The sequence below is a fragment of the Xiphophorus couchianus genome, chromosome 2 (genome assembly GCF_001444195.1).
Source record: "Xiphophorus couchianus chromosome 2, X_couchianus-1.0, whole genome shotgun sequence".
In the NCBI taxonomy this organism is placed as follows: domain Eukaryota; kingdom Metazoa; phylum Chordata; class Actinopteri; order Cyprinodontiformes; family Poeciliidae; genus Xiphophorus; species Xiphophorus couchianus.
The window spans coordinates 27,573,639-27,593,919 of NC_040229.1; the positions used below are offsets into that span (position 1 = coordinate 27,573,639).

Sequence of the window (20,281 nt, forward strand, 5' to 3'; positions counted from 1 at the left end):
TCTTTAAAGCCATTGACAGCGTTTTTATAATAACTGAAGGTACCATAGTTGCTTGATTGTTCTATAAAATGGCACTATACCAGGGGTGTGCAACTCCAGGCCTGGAGGGCCGGTCTATTGCAACTTTTAGATGCATCTCTACTTCAACACACCTGAGTCAAATAATGAGGTCATTAGCAGGACTCTGGAGAACTTGACTGCATTTAGGAGGTGATTCAGCTGTTGGATTCAAGTGTGTTGGAACAGGGAGACATCCAAGAGTTGCAAGGCACCGGCCCTCGAGGACCAGGATTGTCCACCCCTGCACTATATATATTGCTGCCCCCTTTAATTAAAGTTGATATTTTTAGATTTGCTTGGTTGCTAAGGGATCATCATGTAACGGTAAGTTTATAACTAAATATAGAAAAATCAGTTGTGTTTCTAACAAATCCACATTTTCTCATGTTATTATTTGCTGTTTTGACCGTTTCTTCATGCGTTCACTGGTAAAGACTTCCTGTTGAACCGCCTTTTAACACGACCGCTGGCTTTGTGCAGAGTGCAACCTGGTGGAGGGGGAGGACCATGTGGAGGTGAACGGGGAGGTGTTCCCTAAGCCCTTTGTGGAGAAGCCTGTGTGTGCGGAGGACCACAATGTCTACATCTACTACCCAACGTCTGCTGGGGGAGGCAGCCAGAGGCTCTTCAGAAAGGTAGCTGCTGTCAGCCGTATCCATTAGTCTGATTCTCTGTTTTAAGATTTAATTTTTGGAAAATGTGGATTTCTTTATGTCTCTCACCAATGCACTTCTGGTGTTTTCAGAGCAATGTTATCCTACACAAGAACTACCGTCTTGTTTTACCGCTGCTATTTATTTCAACTTTGATTTCAGGTCAACTGACAGAAGAGATTGTAGAAATAAAAGCCAGTTTAAAAAATATTTGTCATTTGTAAAGGTTTTTCTTAGGGACAAAAAAAATCAGGAGGGAAAATAATTCAATTAAAGTCGGAAATCAAATTTTGTATAAAAAAATTTGTATTTTATTTTTAAACCAGCAATAATGAGTATTAATATGCATCCCACCAGACTTCTCTATAGAAGTTGGAATCGATGCTCCATAAAAGGCTGTTGATGTTAGTTGTGCTTTCTTTTCAGCCAATTTGAGGTTTTCTATTTTCGTATGGCCTGTGTTTATCGCTATATTTTTGTTTTAGATTGGAAGTCGCAGCAGTGTCTACTCCCCAGAAAGCAACGTGCGAAAAACTGGATCATACATCTACGAGGAGTTCATGCCGACTGATGGCACCGATGTGAAGGTACTGTGTCGACGCTAGCCTGCCTTTTGATTTTGGCGTGAAGGGCAGAGTGGGTTTGTATGGAGCTAAATTAGGCCCATAAATCATACTAAAGAAAATGTTTTGAATCTGAAAATAAATTTTTCTAAACTAAAAAAAATTTTCAACTGAAAAAAATGATGAAATAAAACTTTTTTTGAATCTGAAAAAAAAAAATAACTGGAAAAAAAAGAAATTTAAAAATAAAGAATAACTTTAAAACTACAAAAATAAAAAAAAGATTCAAAACAAAAGTAACTCTTGTTCCAAATTCAAAATTAATTTTAAAATTTCAGATTTTTTTATTTATTTTTTTTCAGTTTCAAACTGCAGGCCATGCTAGGTGTGGGGGCGGGGCTTCAGATGGCATCATGACTTAAAGCTCCACACAGCAGCTGGACAAAACATTCCCCTGTTGCATTTGGGAACTGTGGGAACTTAGAAATATCTTTATGACATCACCAGTATTCTATGCTATAATAATTTAAAAATACTTTATAACACAAGTGAGGCAGCTCAAAAAGAAATTTTGGTGCCCATTTAGCTCCATAGTCAATAAGCTTGTAAGTACATATGTTTTAAAATTGTGGGGTGGGGGAGTTTTAGATATTTTAAGTCATTTTCTACCTGCATGCTTCACCCGATGGTGTTAGGTTTACACGGTGGGCCCAGATTACGCCCACGCTGAGGCCAGGAAGTCTCCGGCCCTGGACGGTAAGGTGGAGCGAGACAGCGAGGGCAAGGAGATCCGCTTCCCCGTCATGCTGACCGCCATGGAGAAACTGGTGGCTCGCAAGGTCTGCCTCGCCTTCAAGGTACCTGGAAATTATTCAGCACTTTTTTATTTTTTTATTTTTTTTAAATTTAACTCGGAACTTCCTGTAAACTTATTTCTGAGCAGCAACGAATCTGAATTTGTAGGTGAGACCCTGTAATGTTCCAGGAAGCTGTTGAACTGATTTGTTAAACTTTGTTGGACACTTGGAAGCAAATTTGCTTTGTATACTTTGTATATCGATAAGAATATGCTTTAATCGTTACAAAGAGATTTCAAACACATCTCCCAGTTATATAAAAGCTGTACCAGATGTTCTGTTTATTCCAGATCCTTTGGATTCTCTAGTTTCTTTTCCTCCTTATTTTTGGTTTAAACTCAAAGTGCTGCTGTTTATAAAGTTGTTGTTGTTTTTTTACTGTGCCTTTTTGTTCAACATGCCAGTCAGTTATAATATAGGCATGTATACAAAATAAAAAGTTAATGTATAGATGTGTTTGTTTTTTTTTGGGTTTTTTTTCAAAGCAAACTGTGTGTGGATTCGATCTGCTGCGAGCCAACGGCCATTCCTACGTCTGTGACGTGAACGGCTTCAGCTTTGTGAAAAACTCCATGAAGTACTACGACGACTGCGCCAAAGTCCTGGGGTAGGTGGCGCTGTGCTCAATAATGACTCTTAGTAAGATGAGATCAAATAAAATAATCCTTTATTAGGCTCACTAGTGGGATATTTAAGTAAATATGACAGAAAGTGAAGAGCAGAAAATGAGTAACAGAAATGGAAAACAGAATAAAAAAAAGAAACAGTACAGTGTGGACAAAAATGTACGGTGAGGTTCATAGCCGGTGAGGCACTGACTTATTCAGAATCAGAATCAGATTTACAAATGTAGACCACCTGCTAGTCCATGATGGCAGGTGAGGCCCACCCTAACCTGACCACAAACACCATACAAGCTAAACTAGAAAAGTAAATATGAAAATGTCAATATAAATGCAAAATATACATATGTATATATAAAGTGCAGTTAGTGAGAGGTTGATCAATCCCAGGTGAGGCTCAGCTCGCTGCTGCCTCACCAGCTTCACTTCCGAGCGTTTGAATGGGAAAATGCGAAAATTCAGCGATTTTGAAGAAAAAATAATCAAAATTGTTTAAGCTAAATAAAAAATAAATACTTTACAGTACAACCCATGGGGTGAAAATAGCAATATAGATTATTTTATCATTATATTTTTCCATTTTGACAGGTGAGGCTGTGCCTCACTTGCCAACCCTGACCGCACGTCACTGATGCATACATCCACAGACATGCGTATGTAATGGTAATTGCACACTAAACAGTGTAAATAATAGTCTTTAGAATTCTTTACTCTTGTTTTTTTAAATTTATTTATTGTTATTACAGTTGCATTTAAGTCTGTCACAGTAAGATATTAAGTAATTAACTTCAACCTTTGGAGCATCATACATAACTTCAATAGTCTGATAGAAACTACATTAAATGTTCTCAGGGAATCTAATCTATTTGCCCCATTTTAAAAAAGAAATCTATTTTCTATTTTTATGGTTGTTGTTGCAATTTTGAAGCACACTGATCAGCTGTTGTGTTTTGAATGAGCTACATGAATAAACCAGACGCTGACCTCTTCACCAGGAACATGGTGATGAGAGAGTTGGCCCCCCAGCTGCACATCCCCTGGTCCATCCCCATGGAGGCTGAAGACATCCCCATCGTCCCGACAACCTCAGGAACCATGTATGTATGATGTAACACGGGGAAGACATTCCAACTGCCTTTGACAGTCATTTATATCATTTAATCTCTACAAAACATAGTGTAAGTGCGGCAAGCTCTCACTAGTCTAGCCCCTTAAAGCTCTTTCATACGCGACACGTTTCTTCTAGAAAAAAAGAGGTCTTGAATCCGACGGTCATCTTTCAGTCTTTACTTAACTTAAAAGAACATAAAAATAACAAACAGATTCAAAACAAATAGAAAGTGACGGTCAAAAGACTGTGTTACTCTCCAGGTGCCAGACTTCTACAAAGAGCTAGTACTTTCGTCTTGGATACACTAATTAGTCACTAACCAATCAAAAGGCACTATGTCATAAGCTCAAACACAATACAATTAAGACGCTTATCTTTTTCAAATAACAGAGGAAATACACAAACACAAATAACATTTTGTATTAGGTTCCAAAAATGTATATATGGCTCCTACACATAGTAAATCTCTCTTTTAAACTGTCAACGTTGAATTACATGGGCATTTTAACTTATTTTATTTCGGGGTATCAGATTAAAGTAGGTGAATACAAATGGCTGCCACAATGTCCAGTTTTTAGTTCTTTTAAGACCATTTTGTTCTTTGTGTTGCTCTGTTGCATAAAAACTGACTAAATCAGTTGCAAAATGACAAAATATGAAAAACTTCAAGAGTTGTGAATACTTTAGGAAGACATGACGGTTTGTGGGTTTGTAGAGCTGGATGTATTTTTTATTTATATAAAATACATATTGTTTAAATTTTTTCTTTAATTGCTAAAGATTCACATAACAATGTTTTTATACGGATGAAGTAACTGGGATAAAAAGCATTCCACAATAATTGCTGAGAATATCTGATCCTCTGACCTTATTAACTGACAAATAACTAATCTTTTATATATATAAATACATATATATATAAATACCGTAAACAAAAGAATTTTTACATTAATTCTTGTCCTTTTCCATCTTAACATTTCTTTTAAAAGGATGGAGCTGCGCTGCGTCATCGCCATCATTCGTCATGGAGATCGGACCCCAAAGCAGAAGATGAAAATGGAAGTCCGTCATCCTCTGTAAGTCGCTTTCTTTCCATCTTAAGGTCTCTGCGTTTTCTCCTATCTAATAGTTGGCCTCTATAATTAGTTTGTTGATGAATGTCTTTGTGAGACTTTGCTCTGTTATTATGGTAATCGCACAAAATACTGCGCAAGTTTACGAAGCTGACATCAAGTTGCTTATCAAGTTAATAAGCAACTTGGATATCGTCCGTTTTCTCTAGTTTCTGTGGAGTCTTTCAATTCCTGCCTCGAACTTGTATTTTAAGTGTTTTATTAAATTGAAATGTGTCCAGAATGCAGCTTCATGCAGGGCATGTTCCTGGGTTCATAAATACAATATATGTATTTGTGTTTTGCCTAAACAGCTTCTTTGAGTTGTTTAAGAAGTATGGAGGATACAAGACGGGCAAGCTAAAGTTAAAAAAGCCAAAACAACTGCAGGTGAGTAATTCTCTTTTTGTTTTTTATTGACACGTTACATATCAATAATTTTTAAGTGTAAATGTTTTTGACAGTGGACGTTCCCTTCTTCTCATATGCTGCTACATTTCCAGTCAAAACTTTGCATACACTCATCGCAAAATTATTGAAATCTTTTAATGATTTATTTTAATATTTTTCCAGGATGGATGAATTAAACTTAAACATAATTTATTTTGTAAATCTTTCCTCCCCCATGCAGGGTCAGGATTATAAATGTGTAGTGAAAATTCTCACTGAAATTGGCCATCCAAAAGTTTCTATAGTAATTCTGACTTGGTTTGACCCAGTTCATGGCAAAAGTAGGAGAGTTCATTTACACTGGCACTATTAATGACCCAGTTAATAGCGCAGACTATTGAAAAATTAAGAAACTTTGACTAGGACATCTGAATTTTATCCCAGGTTAATCAGTTTCAGTGAAATTGATAGGTTGTGATTGGTAGCAACATTTTTTGTCAGTCTCAATTTTCAAATTTGTTTTTTAATATTACATTTGTTTAAAATCCCGTTGAGAGTTTCTGCATGTATTTTGAGCCTGTAAAAATCCAAAGTAAATGCAAAGAATTGCATGTAGTTGTTTTTAAAAACTATTGAAGTCACATGTTGCGTAATCATTCCACTCTGGAGAAAGAACGATTGAAATAAATGAACGAAACCCCAAAATGATATTTTAGTTGGCTAAGAGTTTGCTTTTGTGCTTTTGTGTGTTTTCAGGGAACATATTCAGTAAAAATTATGAATTTATGTTCGGTGATGGTTACAGCTTGGCAGATTTTAGACTGAAGAATTGAAGATTTTACTAAAGTATCCAGGTTTTCAAATTTACACATTTTCCTGAGTTTGAATGAGTTTCTGACATTTTTTTTTCTTCACCAACATTATATGCGAAAAATTTAATAGGGGTGGCCAGACCAGGCTAGTAAAAGTTGGGGTTGGCATTCTTTAAAAAATAAATAAATAATATCTAAACATATAATAAAAATATATAATTATTATTTATTTATTGAGTTTTTATTGAGATAAAATAATTTATATTGCTATTTTCACCCCATGGTTTGTACTGTAAAGTATTTATTTTTTATTTAGCTTAAACAATTATTGAGTAACTGAATAAGATCCACATTTTTCAAAAAGGGTCCATGGCCCCCCGGCACCCTCCCTTATTGGCGCCATTTATGTTGCTGAGTCGTCTCATGAGCTCATGCTATCTAATCGTAGTCAGGTCCACCGCAGAGGGGATGTTTTGCTCATGGGCAGGGAAATCGGACGATCCGTTGTCAGTCACGGATAAAAGCCGCTGTGATTCCAGGAAGTGCTGGACATCGCCCGCCTGCTGCTGGTCGAACTCGGTCAGCACAACGACTGCGAGATTGAGGAGAAGAAATCCAAACTGGAGCAGCTCAAGACAGTGTTGGAAATGTGAGTGTGACATTTTCACCTGTGACACGAGCTGGCAGCTGAACACACACAAGCACACCCCCACACACACACACCAACCGTCCATCATCGCTCTGCGGTTTTTCCGGGGACAGCTTTCATTAGCGGGCTCCTCGACCTCCACGGATCGCCTTTCAACACCTCAGCAGGGCCCATTCATCTTTTTCATGCTCGCTACCCAACACTTGTTTACCATGAAATCACCATCCTCTCATCTTGACTTTAACTGTCTGTTTATTTTCTTCTTCTTCTTCTTCTCCTCCCCCCCTTCCTTTATCTCTCTGGTCTTCCCATCCGTCCTTCTCTTTCTCCACAAGGGAATCCAGCTTGAATGTGAATCAGTACGCACCCTCTCCCTTCTTCACTTTAAAGGATGCGGTTTTAGTCAACATAGTGTACAAACTATTAGGAGCATTTCAAAAGTTTCTTCACCAGAACAAAAAGCTGGAATTTTTCAGATTCCTCTCATAAAAAAAAATGCATTTTTAACTTTATACAGTTGTGAATCGAGTGCAGTGTTAAAATAAAATACATCAAGCATTCCTAATGTTTTGTACACTTTTCCCTCTAAACTTAATTTATTGTAGGCTTTAATAATTGACTCATACACAGTCAAATGATGATTTCACTGTGTTCCTGCGTGTGTAGATCAGTGTGTTTTACCCCTTAATGTGCATGCTGTCCTCACCACACATCAGCTGGACTCTAAGTCTCCTAATGTCTTCTTACTCCTGCCGTCGTTCTGCTGTTGATGCTCCATTGCTGGTCTTCTTGTGGGCTCAACATGTGCTATTAAATTTGGAGGTGAAGGCTCAACTGTAGGCCGGTAGCATAAAGTGAATATGTTCATAATAACTTCTAAGATATATAAAAAGAATAAGAGTGAAATGATTAATCAGATTAATTGTGATTGTGATTAATCGATTAAAATAATCAACTAATTTAGTAATTGATTAATTGTTAACTGAAGAGTAGGTCATTTGCTGAAAGAGCAACACACTCAGAGCGGCAATTAAGCCAAAACTGTACAAAGAAATACACATTTTGCATTTAAGACAAAAAATAATCACCTAATCCGCCCTACTCTGTGTTAAGTTAGGCAGAAAGGGTTGAGCCCGTCACATGTTCACGATCAAAATATATATATTTTTTCTTCAGATGCATAAACAGCGTTCCTTTAATGAATGATGTTTATCCATTTTATGAAATAAAATGTTTTTCTTATTTAAAAATGGAATGGCGTTATTTGCATCTTTTAATGTAAAAATGAAAACAAATTAGCATTTAATAATATCGGCCTGAATCTAAAATCTCCGATATAAACACTCCGCCCCAGCATTTAGTCCACCCCATAATCACCTGATCAAGCCTTTTCTAACAGTCCACAGGCCAGAATAAGTAATAAAAGTATGTTTGATTTGTGCTGATATCGTATCGGGTAAATATCGGAATTGGCCAATACTTACCGATTCTGTATCGGAAATGAAAAAGTTGCATTTGGGACACCCCATTTAAAAACATCCTCATTTTGCCATGTAGAATGTAATGTAGAAGACATATCTGTTCTTTTTCTCTTTTTTTTGTGCTCCTCAAGCAAAAGCACAAATCAAATTAGATTTATTTTTAACAGAGGCCCCTTACTTACATTGTAGTGCACATCTAAGTCGGCTTATCTAGATATCATCCTTGTAATCTACACCCTTTTTCTCCCCTGCCTCAGCTTCCAGAATGAAATTGCTTTCTGAGACCTCTGTCGACCTGCCTGACCTGTCGGCAAATACCAGGCAGTCACTAGTCAGCAGAATGTGCCAGATCCTTAATAAGAGCTCAACTTGATGTTTCTCACCAAGGCCATGTCTGGAGTTCAGCTGGAGCTACATGGCTACAAATGTTTAACTCTGAAGGACCCAATGAGTAACCGAGGTGTCATCAAACCAGCTGCTAATACTGGCATTAGCCTCGCGTATTACTACCCGTGTCAGACCTGAAGGCTTTTTACCGTTTTCAGCTCGTGTTGTAAGAAACCGGGAATGGAGCCTAGATGTGTGTTTTAGTGTTGCACATTTAAACAAAGCTCGTAAAACCGAGACGCATTCTGACCTTTCCCCAACGTTTTTTATTTTGTTTTATTTTAATTTTTTTTATTGTCTGTTTTTAACGTTTGTTTCAGGTACGGCCATTTCTCTGGAATCAACAGGAAGGTCCAGCTGACCTACCTTCGAAACGGCCAGCCTAAAGCCTCCAGCGAAGAAGAAGGTAGAAATAAACAGAAACTTTTAGTTTGTCGATGGGTTTCCGAAAATATTCAGACCCCTTTAAAGTTTTCACTCGTTCTAAAGCATTGCAGCCATTTCTTAAAATGAAAAGAAGTCTGTATTATTTCTCATGAATGTACACTCGGCATCCCATCTTGGCAGAAAAAAAATAGAAATGTAGAATATTTTGCAAATGTATTAAAAAAGAAAAACTGAAATATCACAAGGTCATAAGTATATGTTTTGTACAGAAGATGATCAGGGACACTGGGGGGAAAAAGAGAATTTTGACTTTAATCTAAAAAAAAAATAAAAAAATCAGAAGTCTTGTTTTCTTTTAGTGGCTCTGAAGTAGTTTTGTCCATGTCAGAAGTAATACAAAATTAAAGTGACTAGTCAAACTTATTTTGTAAATATGTCAAAATTACATTTAATATAGATGAATCAAATTGTATCATCAGTGGGGTTTTTTAAATTGTTTTGCCTTTTTGTTGTGTAAATCATTACGCTCAAACCCAGGCTGCTACTTAAGCATGTTTTTGTTGACATCACACAAGGTATCAGATTTGTTTTCGTCTTCGTCAATTTGTTTTTTTCTTCTCCACACTTCCCCCCCCCCCTCCATATTTGGAACTTCTTTCTTCAAATGTGTTTATTTCTTTTCCGCGCGGCTGCAGCTAATTCTTTGAGCAATATGTGCTGAAGAAACAAAGAACAGATTTCATAAAAACATTAGCAGGCATGAAGCATGTGTGTTCGACAGAAAGAAGCAGGTGCTATTGTTCCAGAAGGTCATAGAGCAACGATCTTCAGTCAGAGGCCTTTTCCAAATTCGTTGCGAGACTCGACTGCTACCGTAGATCTTGCTTTAAGCTCGACGCTTAGGTCAGCATCCATCATGGCTGGAGAGCCTGTGGAGTCAAACTGGAAGCTGTGATTAAAAACCAACTCCTGCAGACAGTGTACTATCTTTATCACTGTGCAGATGAAGCTGTAACCTGATCAAAAGGAGAGCTATTGTGTAGTCATAATAATTTCTCAGCAGTCTCATGTGGGAGACATCTTGATACTCCAGAGCCAGACATAACAATATTATCTGTCATTCTGTCTGTATCTCTCCCAGCTTGTTGAAATGTGACGTACTCAGGAACGTTGAGTTTGACACAACTTTAACTACAAGTATACAACAGAAATGCTTTGCTAAGCAACAATCAGTATTGAAGGTGAAGGATTTTTTTTGTCTTTCTGTTTTTTCGCCAGACTGTAAGAAGGACGGCCCGTCCCTGCTGCTGGTGCTGAAGTGGGGCGGGGAGCTGACGCCCGCTGGCCGGGTTCAGGCCGAGGAGCTGGGCAGGGCCTTCCGCTGCATGTACCCTGGAGGTCAAGGTAGCAAACACACACACACACACTTCACACACTCCGAAAGGGTCAAAGGTTGCCATAAAATGCTTCTTTAGCTTGTATCGACTGATCATGTTTCTCAAAATAACACAAGTAGCTATTAAGTTATTTTATTTATTTATTATGTCAGGTCACTTGCAGATTGTTTTTGTGTGGAATTAAGTGCACAATGCAATGTTCTGTAGGGACACTTTAAAACGTGACACCAAAACAAAGCAGATTAGCTCTTGTCACTGCACAATCTGTTACTTACTGTTGGAGTTGGGTGTATATTGCATCGTATCGCTTATCATTTATCATGATAAAGTTCTTATCATGTTAAGAACTTTTGATTGATTGTTGTCACAGTAAATGTCGATTAATGTCTAAAACCTCCCAAAACAATCCACACTGTCAGGATTGCTAGTTTTACTATTTATGTCCACTGTTTATTTTTGTGTGTTTTTTTTCCCAATGCAAGTATCAACAAATATCAATAAATTTAAAAATATGGGTGCAGTTTAGTGATACAAATCACACTTCTTTATGTGACTGGGGACTTGAATTGCTGTGTCATGCAGTGATGCAGTTACCTAAAAGTAAGGAGGAGTATTTAGTTTTTATTGCCACTTTTATTGTTATCATAATATCATGATAGAATTTAGGTCCAAATCACCCGGCCCTACGTTGACTCACTGAAAAAAATACTTCTGGATCTTTCTTGATACGTACATCAACACTCGTAACATATTTATATGAATTAAAATACTTCTTGTTATAAGAGGATCTACTGTATTTTCCTAGACAATGTTATGTTAGTGAATATTCTCTTAGTGAATAATATCATAATTTAGTTCAAAGATTATATTTGCAACTGAGAGCTTGATCTCTGTGGGGTTTTAGCCTGGTGAAATAAAGGAAAATGGGAGAAAAAAAAATTTAAGTAGAAAATTCACTGTAAGGTATTTACGCCCACAATGCGCCCTCCGGTGGACACATCAGGAACAAAACAAATACCTTCGATTTTATAGCAATCAGATCTTTTATGAGATTAACTAAAGATATTATCAAACTGTACAAGACTAATTTCCACGTGTTTATTGGAAACACATCCTTCCTCATGCTTGATTTGGTTGAATTTTAAACATCTTTTCAGAAAATATCAGTCTACCTAATTGCGATGAAACTGTTTCTCTTTTTGTCATCTTGAAGTCATTTACCAGTCATATTATTACAATGACAAAAAGTAAAAACAGAAATACAAATACCCTTCCTGACGCATTTATTTTAGCAAATAAATACGTGCTGTCCGTGCTTCCAGGACATGTCGTGGAGTCACATATTTAATTTCCTTTTGGGGTCGATAAAGTATTTTTGAATTGAATTGAATCTGCATGGCCCTCATACTTTGCCTTATTCTTACGTTTTGTTTTTGTTGAGGTAAAGATCATATTTGTTTAATGTTGCCAAGTTCATTCGCCTAAGTTTATTTTTAAAAATTATTTCTCCATGTTTCTCAGCAGCCATAGAAACACATTGCATTTAACAGGAATAAATCTATCTCACTTGTAAAGCATTCCAAAGTATAACCATAGTAATCGATATTAACGTTCCCCTGACCTGGTTTTGTGGATATATGCGTCTACTCACTGATGCAAACATACTTGTGGTGAACTGGTTGTGGGCTTGTAGCAGCATCTGTGTGTTGCGGTAAAGAAAAGAAATGTTGGGCTTTGAAGGGTTTTCCTTTGCATGGAGGTTTTTCTCTTGATCCATCTTAGGAGTCTTTAACTGACCTTCCCTGCCCAATGCTTTATTATCAGTGCATGTAGAACTACCAGTTCTGCTTGAACAACCTGAAACAAAACTAAAAGTAGATGCACAGACTGCCTGTGTTGCTTCCTGTTTTTTTTTCCTCTGAAAAGGTCACACACTTCATCCCAGCCACTGTTGTCATTCCTCCTTCATTCGCCACAACTTTTTGTCAATTAACTCTACTCTTCTCTTGTTACCTGTCGTTGCTATGTGTACACTACTAGCCCGTAATCGCCGGTCCCCTGGCTGCGAGTCCCCTGTTGACTTTGGTAAGATGAGGGGTTTCCTGGCTGTCACCGCTCCACCACTCACTCCCATTAAAGCTGCAGTATGTAACTTTTATTTAAAAAAAAAAAGAAAAGTTTTTTTACATGTTTTTTAAAACTGTCACCATGTCGTAGTAGTATGATAGGAGATGGATAATCCGTGAAAAGATGAAGCTTCTTCACTTCCTCCTTCAGCTACTATAGCCGTCTGGAGAAATCCACCACTCCTGGTAAAAAAAACAACCAATCAGAGCCAGAGGGAGGGTCTTAGTGCTGTCAATCATCCTGCACTGCTAATGGCAGAGAAACAACTCACCGTTAAACCATCGGTGGCTATGCTAACTAGCCTTAGCATTCACCGTGTGCTCTGCTGAAACGGAGAAGCTGTAGACGGCAGAGAGAAATGGGGCAGTTGTGAGCAGCATGCGCACAGAGGGTGATTGACAGGCCTAAGACCCTCCTCCTGGCTTTGATTGGTTGTTTCTATTTAGTACTGGGAGAAGGTAGAGGAGCTTTTTCACACAGATCCTCTGTTTCATGCTGTACTGCCACAACATGGAGACGGTTTCAACACATATGTAAAACAAAGAAAAGTTGTATACTGCAGCTTTAAGCACGTCGGTCCATCCGTCTCTAACATGATCTGATTCCTTCTCACCTCATTGTGATTTTTGGTTAATCTCACTTGGCAACTTGACAATTCTTTTTTGTTTTTTCTACTGAGATTGCTGTGGATTGTTTGTATCTTTGTTAACGTGCTACTGAAACAACCCAAAACACTTTCATTATTATTATTTTTTGTCATTTTTTGAGGCCTAGTTTATATTCTACACTGTAGCTAAGGAGAGGAGCCAGCATGCTTTAAATTCAAATACAGCATGAAAACACAATATTTCCAGGCAATATCTTTATGCTATTGGGCTATACAGAACTGGAAAATGCATGAAACATTTCATCTGTAGCATTTGTTTGCACCGTGCAGAGGCGCAGTGCCTTACAAAAGCACTCGTACCCCTTGGAAGTTTTTCACATTCTTGCTGTTACAGCACCTAACCTGACTGCATTTTACTGGGACATGAAGTGGTTTGTAAAGAGAAAGAAAAATGATACATGGTTTTTCCAGATAATCGGTGGTCTAATCAGCTTTTGTAAAATCTCACTGTTGAAACTGCTTGATTTTAATCAATTTACCGCCTCTTTGCCTTCTGAAACCTTCCATGATACGTTAAACAACAGACTCTATGGAAGAGGATTGGAGCCACTGAAAAAAATAATTTTGACTTTGATCTCTTTGATTTGTTTGACCTTGATCTATTTGACTGATTTAAGAATTTTGACTTTGTTCTCTTTGACCTTGATATCCTTGACTTTGATCTTGGAATTCTAACTTTGATCTCTGAATTTTCACTTTGATGTCACTGACCTCGACCTCGGATTTCTTTGATCTGGTCATTTTTGACTTTGATCTTGAAATTCTGACCTTGATGTCTTTGACTTTGTCTGATTTTGACTTTGATCTCGGAGTTTTGACTGATTTCCTTGTGATGGGCCTGTTGCACGCAGCAACACTGTCATGTTGAGATATTTGTGAGAAATTGTGTATGTAAAATGGTTACTTTGTTAATTTGACCAGATCATCTCCTGTCCCCAGACGGTGAAATGGAAATTATGTTGGCTTTCTTTCAGCAGTGGCTTTCTTCTTACTGTTCTTCTGTTAAGGCCAGATTTGTGAAGCGCTCTATTAGCCGTCTTGTCACACCCAGCGGTGCGTTTAAGGAGATGAATTTTAATATTAAATTTTATTATTTGAGTAAATTTATCATTTTCCTTCCTCTTCAGAAGTACACTTCTTACATTAGTCCACCACATAACTCGCCACAAATCCTTAAACATTTGTAGCTGTAAAGTGACAGAATGTGGAAAAGTTTTGAGATAACTTAATTTTTGTCACTCTTAATAAATTGATTTATTTTAAGCATGAAACGTTGTGTTTGCTGAAGGATGTGAAATGTCTGATCCGACAAGCGGGTGAGTGCGTCCGATCGGAAGGTTTACTCAGCTTTTATTCACTTTCAATTCATTTTATACGGAGCTCAAACTTCACGATTCAAGTCGACATTTGCATGAAACGAGATGAGGCGATTGAAGATCGCTGCATTTGGACTGAAAGTGACGCTCTGCCTGCTCAGGTTCTGTACGTTTCAGATTATCGGGGGAATCTTCGGTATTTTACGATGAAATCAACACATCATCGTTTTCTCTTTGTCTCCGCTGATTGAGCCTTCCCTTTTAAAAAAAAAAAGAAATAAAAAAAGAACAATTTCACTGTAAGTTTTGCTGCTTTAAACCAGCCGGGGTAACGAGCGTGGTCTGCTTTGTGCACAATATTCCAGGTGACTTTGCGGGGTTTCCTGGCTGCGGCTTGCTGCGTCTGCACAGCACTTACCGCCACGACCTGAAGATTTATGCCTCTGACGAAGGCAGGGTTCAGATGACTGCTGCGGCGTTTGCCAAGGTAACTCTGTGGGCTTGACCAACAGATGAAACTTTGTTTATGAAGCTTAGTTAGGAACATACAGAGCTGGTGGAAGGATTACATAGCTATGGATACGATGCTGGGCTTTAAATGATGCACAGAGAGACATGTTCTCCACTTTTACGTCCTCAGACTTTTGGAACGTCTGTTTTTTTTGTTTGATCGTTTTCTTTTTTAAAACCTGTAGCGTGAGCGTCTTTTAAGTTAAACCAAGATTTGAGACCAAGAATTAAGAACACAACGCTTGATTGATTTTAATTTCTTCAATCTGCGTTACAAAAGAGTATACAAATATAAATATGCAGAAATTATGCATCCATCATGATTTCTGCTGATTGCAGAACTGCATTTCCACTGGTTTAATCTGTTGTAGAGCTACAATTAACGATTGTTTTAGTTTTATTCTGATGATTAATCGATTAATCGGGCACAAAACATTATCCACATTCTGCAGATTTTTCCACTCCAGCCTTTTTATGCAATACACAAAAAACAACAAAAGATGCATATAAACAAATAATTCAATTCATTTTTACAAAAAGACAAACATTTTATTGCCTGAAATGCAATAGCAGCATTCTTCTAGTGAACGCTTGATCATCTGCAGCTAAAAATACTTCTAACATCAAAATGTGAAATGCTCAGGCCTCTATGCTTCACTTAATATTTATTATACACATTAACAATTCAATAGCAAAAGGTGCCAATTAGAATTTATCAATTTTTTAAAGAATTTGAACAAAATGAAGTTAAAATGATGCCACTTCAAGATTTTTTGGGTAGAACATATTTACAAAGTTTTTCTTGTTTGTTTTTTCTTTTCTTTTTTTTGCATAATGCGTAAATTTCTGCACAGTTTTGTCTGAATTACTGCTCTGAATCAGCTGTTCTATCCAGCGTTTGGCCTTTTTTTTTTTTTTTTAAAGTTTGTGCATCAGTCAAAGATTAATCGATTACCAAATTAGTTGCCGATTATTTCAATAATTGATTCATCACGATTAATCGTCTCTGCCTTTCCTTTCTGGCTTTTAAGCACAGTGCATATTTTTCCAGTAGTTTCCGTCTCGCACGGCCACTTCGTTTCCATCTGTTGGTTTTTGTGACCAGGGCCTGCTGGCTCTGGAGGGCGAGCTGACGCCCATCCTGGTTCAGATGGTGAAGAGCGCCAACATGAACGGACTCCTGGACAGCGACTCTCTGACCGACTGCCAGCAGAAGGTGAAGGCCAGACTACATGAGATCATGCAGAAGGACCAAGAGTTCATCCAAGATGACTTTCAGAAGGTAACTCAAAGCGTATCAACAGGCTTTTTCAAAACGTTGCCCCATATCTGCTAACAGATGAGTCTTTCTGTGTTTCCTTTATGGTCCAGTTGGCCCCGACCGGCAGTCCATCCCTGGTGAACTCAATGAAGGTCATAGAGAATCCAGTCAAAACCTGCGACAAGGTTTACGCGCTCATTCAGAGCCTCACCTCACAGATTCGAAAGAGACTGGAGGACCCCAAATCCGCAGGTAGACCGACTCTACTTACTTGAGACTTTCTGTCATGACCAAAGTTTAAATCACATGTAGACCTCAATCGCCTTGAATCACAGAACGCATCAAGGCGATTGAGGCTGCTGCCAGCTGCCTGCTAATATAACCTTGCTAACTAGCTAGCTAGCCTTTTTGCATCTATCATGGATAAGTGTAAATGTATCACCAGCTGATTGGACGACCTTCCTGTTTTCCACTGGCTCATTTCTGCTGCCAGCCGGGAAAAAGGAAGACTAGTTTCTTTGGTCTTAATTTGAATTCAAGCATTAAAAAGGTCTTAAATTTGACTTGCTGAAACCTGCAGAAACCCTCTCTATATCTTAACTCAGCATTTCCAAATCCAGCATGTTCTGTGGCTGACAGGATTTGCCAGCTCAGTAGCTACTTTACCTGTAAAAGTTTCAACCTAATTGATGGCCGCTTTAAAGGCTTTCTCCAGGATCTCAGAAAGCAGAAAAGAACTAAAAAATAAATGAAAATTTACATTTTTAATATTGAAAACTCCTAAATTAGTTCTTATTTGTCATAATAGGTTAGAACACCTTAAATCTGTATATATGTTGAGTCTTCCTCCATTGTTTTTATGTATTTGTTTAATTTAGATTAAATTCATTCAGTACGTTTGTAGATTTGATTCAGGAATTCACCTTTCATTCGTTAACTTGTACGTCACAAGTTGACAGTATGTCGCATTAAAACCAGTAATGTGACACATTGGTTGTTGTTTCCAATAATAATCTTATTTACGTTATTTTTGTCAGCTTTGTTGATCTTTCATTTAAATCAAGGACCGTTGAAATATTCTAAAAGTCTAAATATTTGTCACTGAAGCTTTCAGAAGCTGTTGGGTTTTAGTTTCACTTTCTTGCTTTCTAAATAAACTTCACACGTCTCGATTTGTTGTTGAAATACAGTTCCGTCCCTCCATCCACTACTTGTACAGGTCAAGGGTCAGGAAAAAGGGTAGCTAATATCTCTGCAGACCCCACACATTGTGGACACAAACTCTTTAGACTTTTACCTCCAGGGTCTGGGTAACACTGATTTATGTATGTATTTTCTGCTTTTTTGGTTTCAACAACATAAATAAAACGCTCAGAGTAGACACATAAAACGCATTCCAATATTTCTTTCATATTTTTCTGAAACAGTAATGGTGGTCGTCCCGCGTTTCTCTCCAGATTTGCAGCTGTACCACAGCGAGACGCTGGAGCTGATGCTGCAGCGCTGGTCGAAGCTGGAGAGGGACTTCCGCATGAAGAACGGCCGCTACGACATCAGCAAGATCCCGGACATCTACGACTGCATCAAGTACGACTCGCAGCACAACGCCTCCGTCGGCCTGGAGGACACGTTGGAGCTCTTCAGACTGTCCCGCGCTCTGGCCGACATAGTCATCCCACAGGTTAGATCGCTTTCGTTCTCCTCTGCCTGGCACAGTTTGAATCTTGCTCCATCCCTTTTTGATTTGACTAAAGAATACAATGTGGATCAGAACGCAGAGTAAAAACGTTTTGGATTCTCGTGGCTTCAGGAGTACGGCATCAATAAAGCGGAGAAGCTGGACATCGCTCAGGCGTACTGCGTCCCTCTGATGAAGAAGATCTACCTGGACCTGCAGAGGACCCACGAGGAAGAGGCCGTCAACAAGCTGCATCCTCTGTGAGGACACACCCAAAAACCACAGCTGCTCACATGTCACATTCACCATGTAGTTACCGTGCTGCTGAACTTTGTCTTGTTTCTTTAACCTTTCAAAGATCAATTTCTTAGTTTCTATTTTATCTTAGACTTGCTTGCTTTTTTGATCTAAGTGGAGTTGAGGAGAATAAAATCTTGAGTGAATTTTTTCCACAGATGCAGCCAAATAAATGTGAATTATACTCAGAAGTTAAATATCCCATAATTTATTTCCCCCCCTCAAGTTCATAGTGAAAAAAATCACTTAAAGTTTTCTGTCTTGGCTAAAAAAAACTTTTTAAACTAATTAGAATAATTAACTGGATACTCCAACTAATCCTAATGTGATTGAATTGAAAAAACTTTTAAGCATTTTTAAATATATTTTTATAAATGCATATATTTTTGTAAAGTGAGTTGAGATTAATTTTTTTGTGAACCGCCACTATATGAACAAACTTAAATAAACTAGAGCTGAAAAGATTAATCGAATTCATCACAATGAACCGCTTATTGAAATAATTGGCAAGTCATTTACTAATTGATTAATCAATAACTTCAGTATACAGACTCAAAAAAAGAAAAAGGCCTCTTACTGGAAAATAAAAAACATATTTTGAGCAGCAGTTAAGCCAAAACTGTACAAAATACCAAATTCCTCTGAAAACTGCCACACTCCAGTAAAATAAGTGAGGAAAACCTCAAAGTTAATGTAAGAAGTAGTAGTCAGTGGTGTACTGTTGATCACTTTATCTGTGTGACCCGATCAGCTTGTATATCTGTTCCTGGGTGTTCAGGTATTCCCGCGGAGTGATGTCTCCTGGTCGCCACGTTCGCACACGACTCTACTTTACGAGCGAGAGCCACGTCCACTCCTTGCTCAGCATGTTTCGCTATGGAGGACTGCTGGATGTGTGTATAGCCCTCACTTACTTATCCTTCTTAAGTCATTTCGTCTCAGGCTTGTTTTTGAAAATGTTGTTGGAGATTCGCCAGAGACCATCTGGGCCTCTTGAGTAGTTATTGCAATTAATTATTTTTGGTGTACATTGCTTTATGCTGCACAAACTTCCAGAAAACTGCAAAGATGCCGAAACATTTAGTTCCTTTAAATCAAGGCTTAAAAACCCATTAGGTTGGTAGTAAATGGCACATTATCAACATATTTAATGTGTATTTGTTTGATGACATTTGACAAAATTTTATGTTTATTTCTAGTTTTGTGATTGGTTGCTGTTATGTTTTTATGGCATGAAGCACTTTGAGCTGCCTTGTTGCTGAAATGTGCTTTACAAATAAATACACTGATGCATGCTGGGCTAAATGAGATTCATCCAAGTGTTGTACCAATCTTTTTTTGTTTGTTTTTGTTTTAAAATGTCTGTGTACAGTGCCTTGCAAAAGTATCCACACCTCTTTAACTTTTACACGTCTTGTCACATAAAAACCGCAGAGTTTTAATGTGCGTTGTGTTTAAAACGTTATGTGATAGACCAACACAAAGTAAAGCATAAATATGGAGAAGAATACAAATGTTCCTCAGAATCGCTTTACAAACAAAAGTCTGAATTGTGGTGCCATTTTAGCATTTATCAGGAAAAAAACGTCCATAACTCTGGAGGAGCTGCAGAGATTCACAATTGAGAGAGACTCAACTATTAGCTATGAACTCCTCCACTATTGAAAAAAGGAAAACAAAGTCATGGCTTTCGTAGGCGACGCCAGACATGAAACGTCAAAGAAAATCTGAAATGTCAACACGCCCTGCTTCAAACAGAAAGGTCTGAGCGTTGCTAACTGGATGGAGCGAGCGCTGTAGCACCTAGCATACATCGACTGCCCTGAATGCTTAGCAGCGTATAAACGTCCATGTGATAACGCTTTATTTAAATTTGTAAAAATTGCTTCACTTTTCTTCCACTACACAATCCTGCACTGCTCTGTCGATCCATTTCATAAAAA

The 20,281-nt window shown here is 38.0% G+C and overlaps 1 protein-coding gene across 17 annotated transcripts in view; it reads left to right on the forward strand.

Annotated features, from left to right (window-relative positions):
* Positions 1-20,281, forward strand: part of ppip5k1b (diphosphoinositol pentakisphosphate kinase 1b) — a 54,585-nt gene that overhangs the window by 12,305 nt on the left and 21,999 nt on the right. For 12 of the 17 annotated variants that reach the window (XM_028026950.1, XM_028026941.1, XM_028027000.1 and 9 more), the window contains 18 exons: positions 541-695; positions 1,199-1,300; positions 1,972-2,133; positions 2,619-2,740; positions 3,752-3,853; positions 4,857-4,943; positions 5,294-5,369; positions 6,721-6,830; positions 7,166-7,189; positions 9,019-9,104; positions 10,364-10,489; positions 12,523-12,567; positions 14,958-15,079; positions 16,208-16,384; positions 16,474-16,615; positions 17,821-18,044; positions 18,174-18,301; positions 19,117-19,231. In XM_028026950.1, coding sequence (XP_027882751.1) covers positions 541-695; positions 1,199-1,300; positions 1,972-2,133; positions 2,619-2,740; positions 3,752-3,853; positions 4,857-4,943; positions 5,294-5,369; positions 6,721-6,830; positions 7,166-7,189; positions 9,019-9,104; positions 10,364-10,489; positions 12,523-12,567; positions 14,958-15,079; positions 16,208-16,384; positions 16,474-16,615; positions 17,821-18,044; positions 18,174-18,301; positions 19,117-19,231 — 2,105 coding nt within the window. The remainder of the gene's footprint in view (positions 1-540; positions 696-1,198; positions 1,301-1,971; positions 2,134-2,618; positions 2,741-3,751; positions 3,854-4,856; positions 4,944-5,293; positions 5,370-6,720; positions 6,831-7,165; positions 7,190-9,018; positions 9,105-10,363; positions 10,490-12,522; positions 12,568-14,957; positions 15,080-16,207; positions 16,385-16,473; positions 16,616-17,820; positions 18,045-18,173; positions 18,302-19,116; positions 19,232-20,281) is intronic. The other 5 variants (XM_028026990.1, XM_028027073.1, XM_028027053.1 and 2 more) reach the window with 3 other exon arrangements.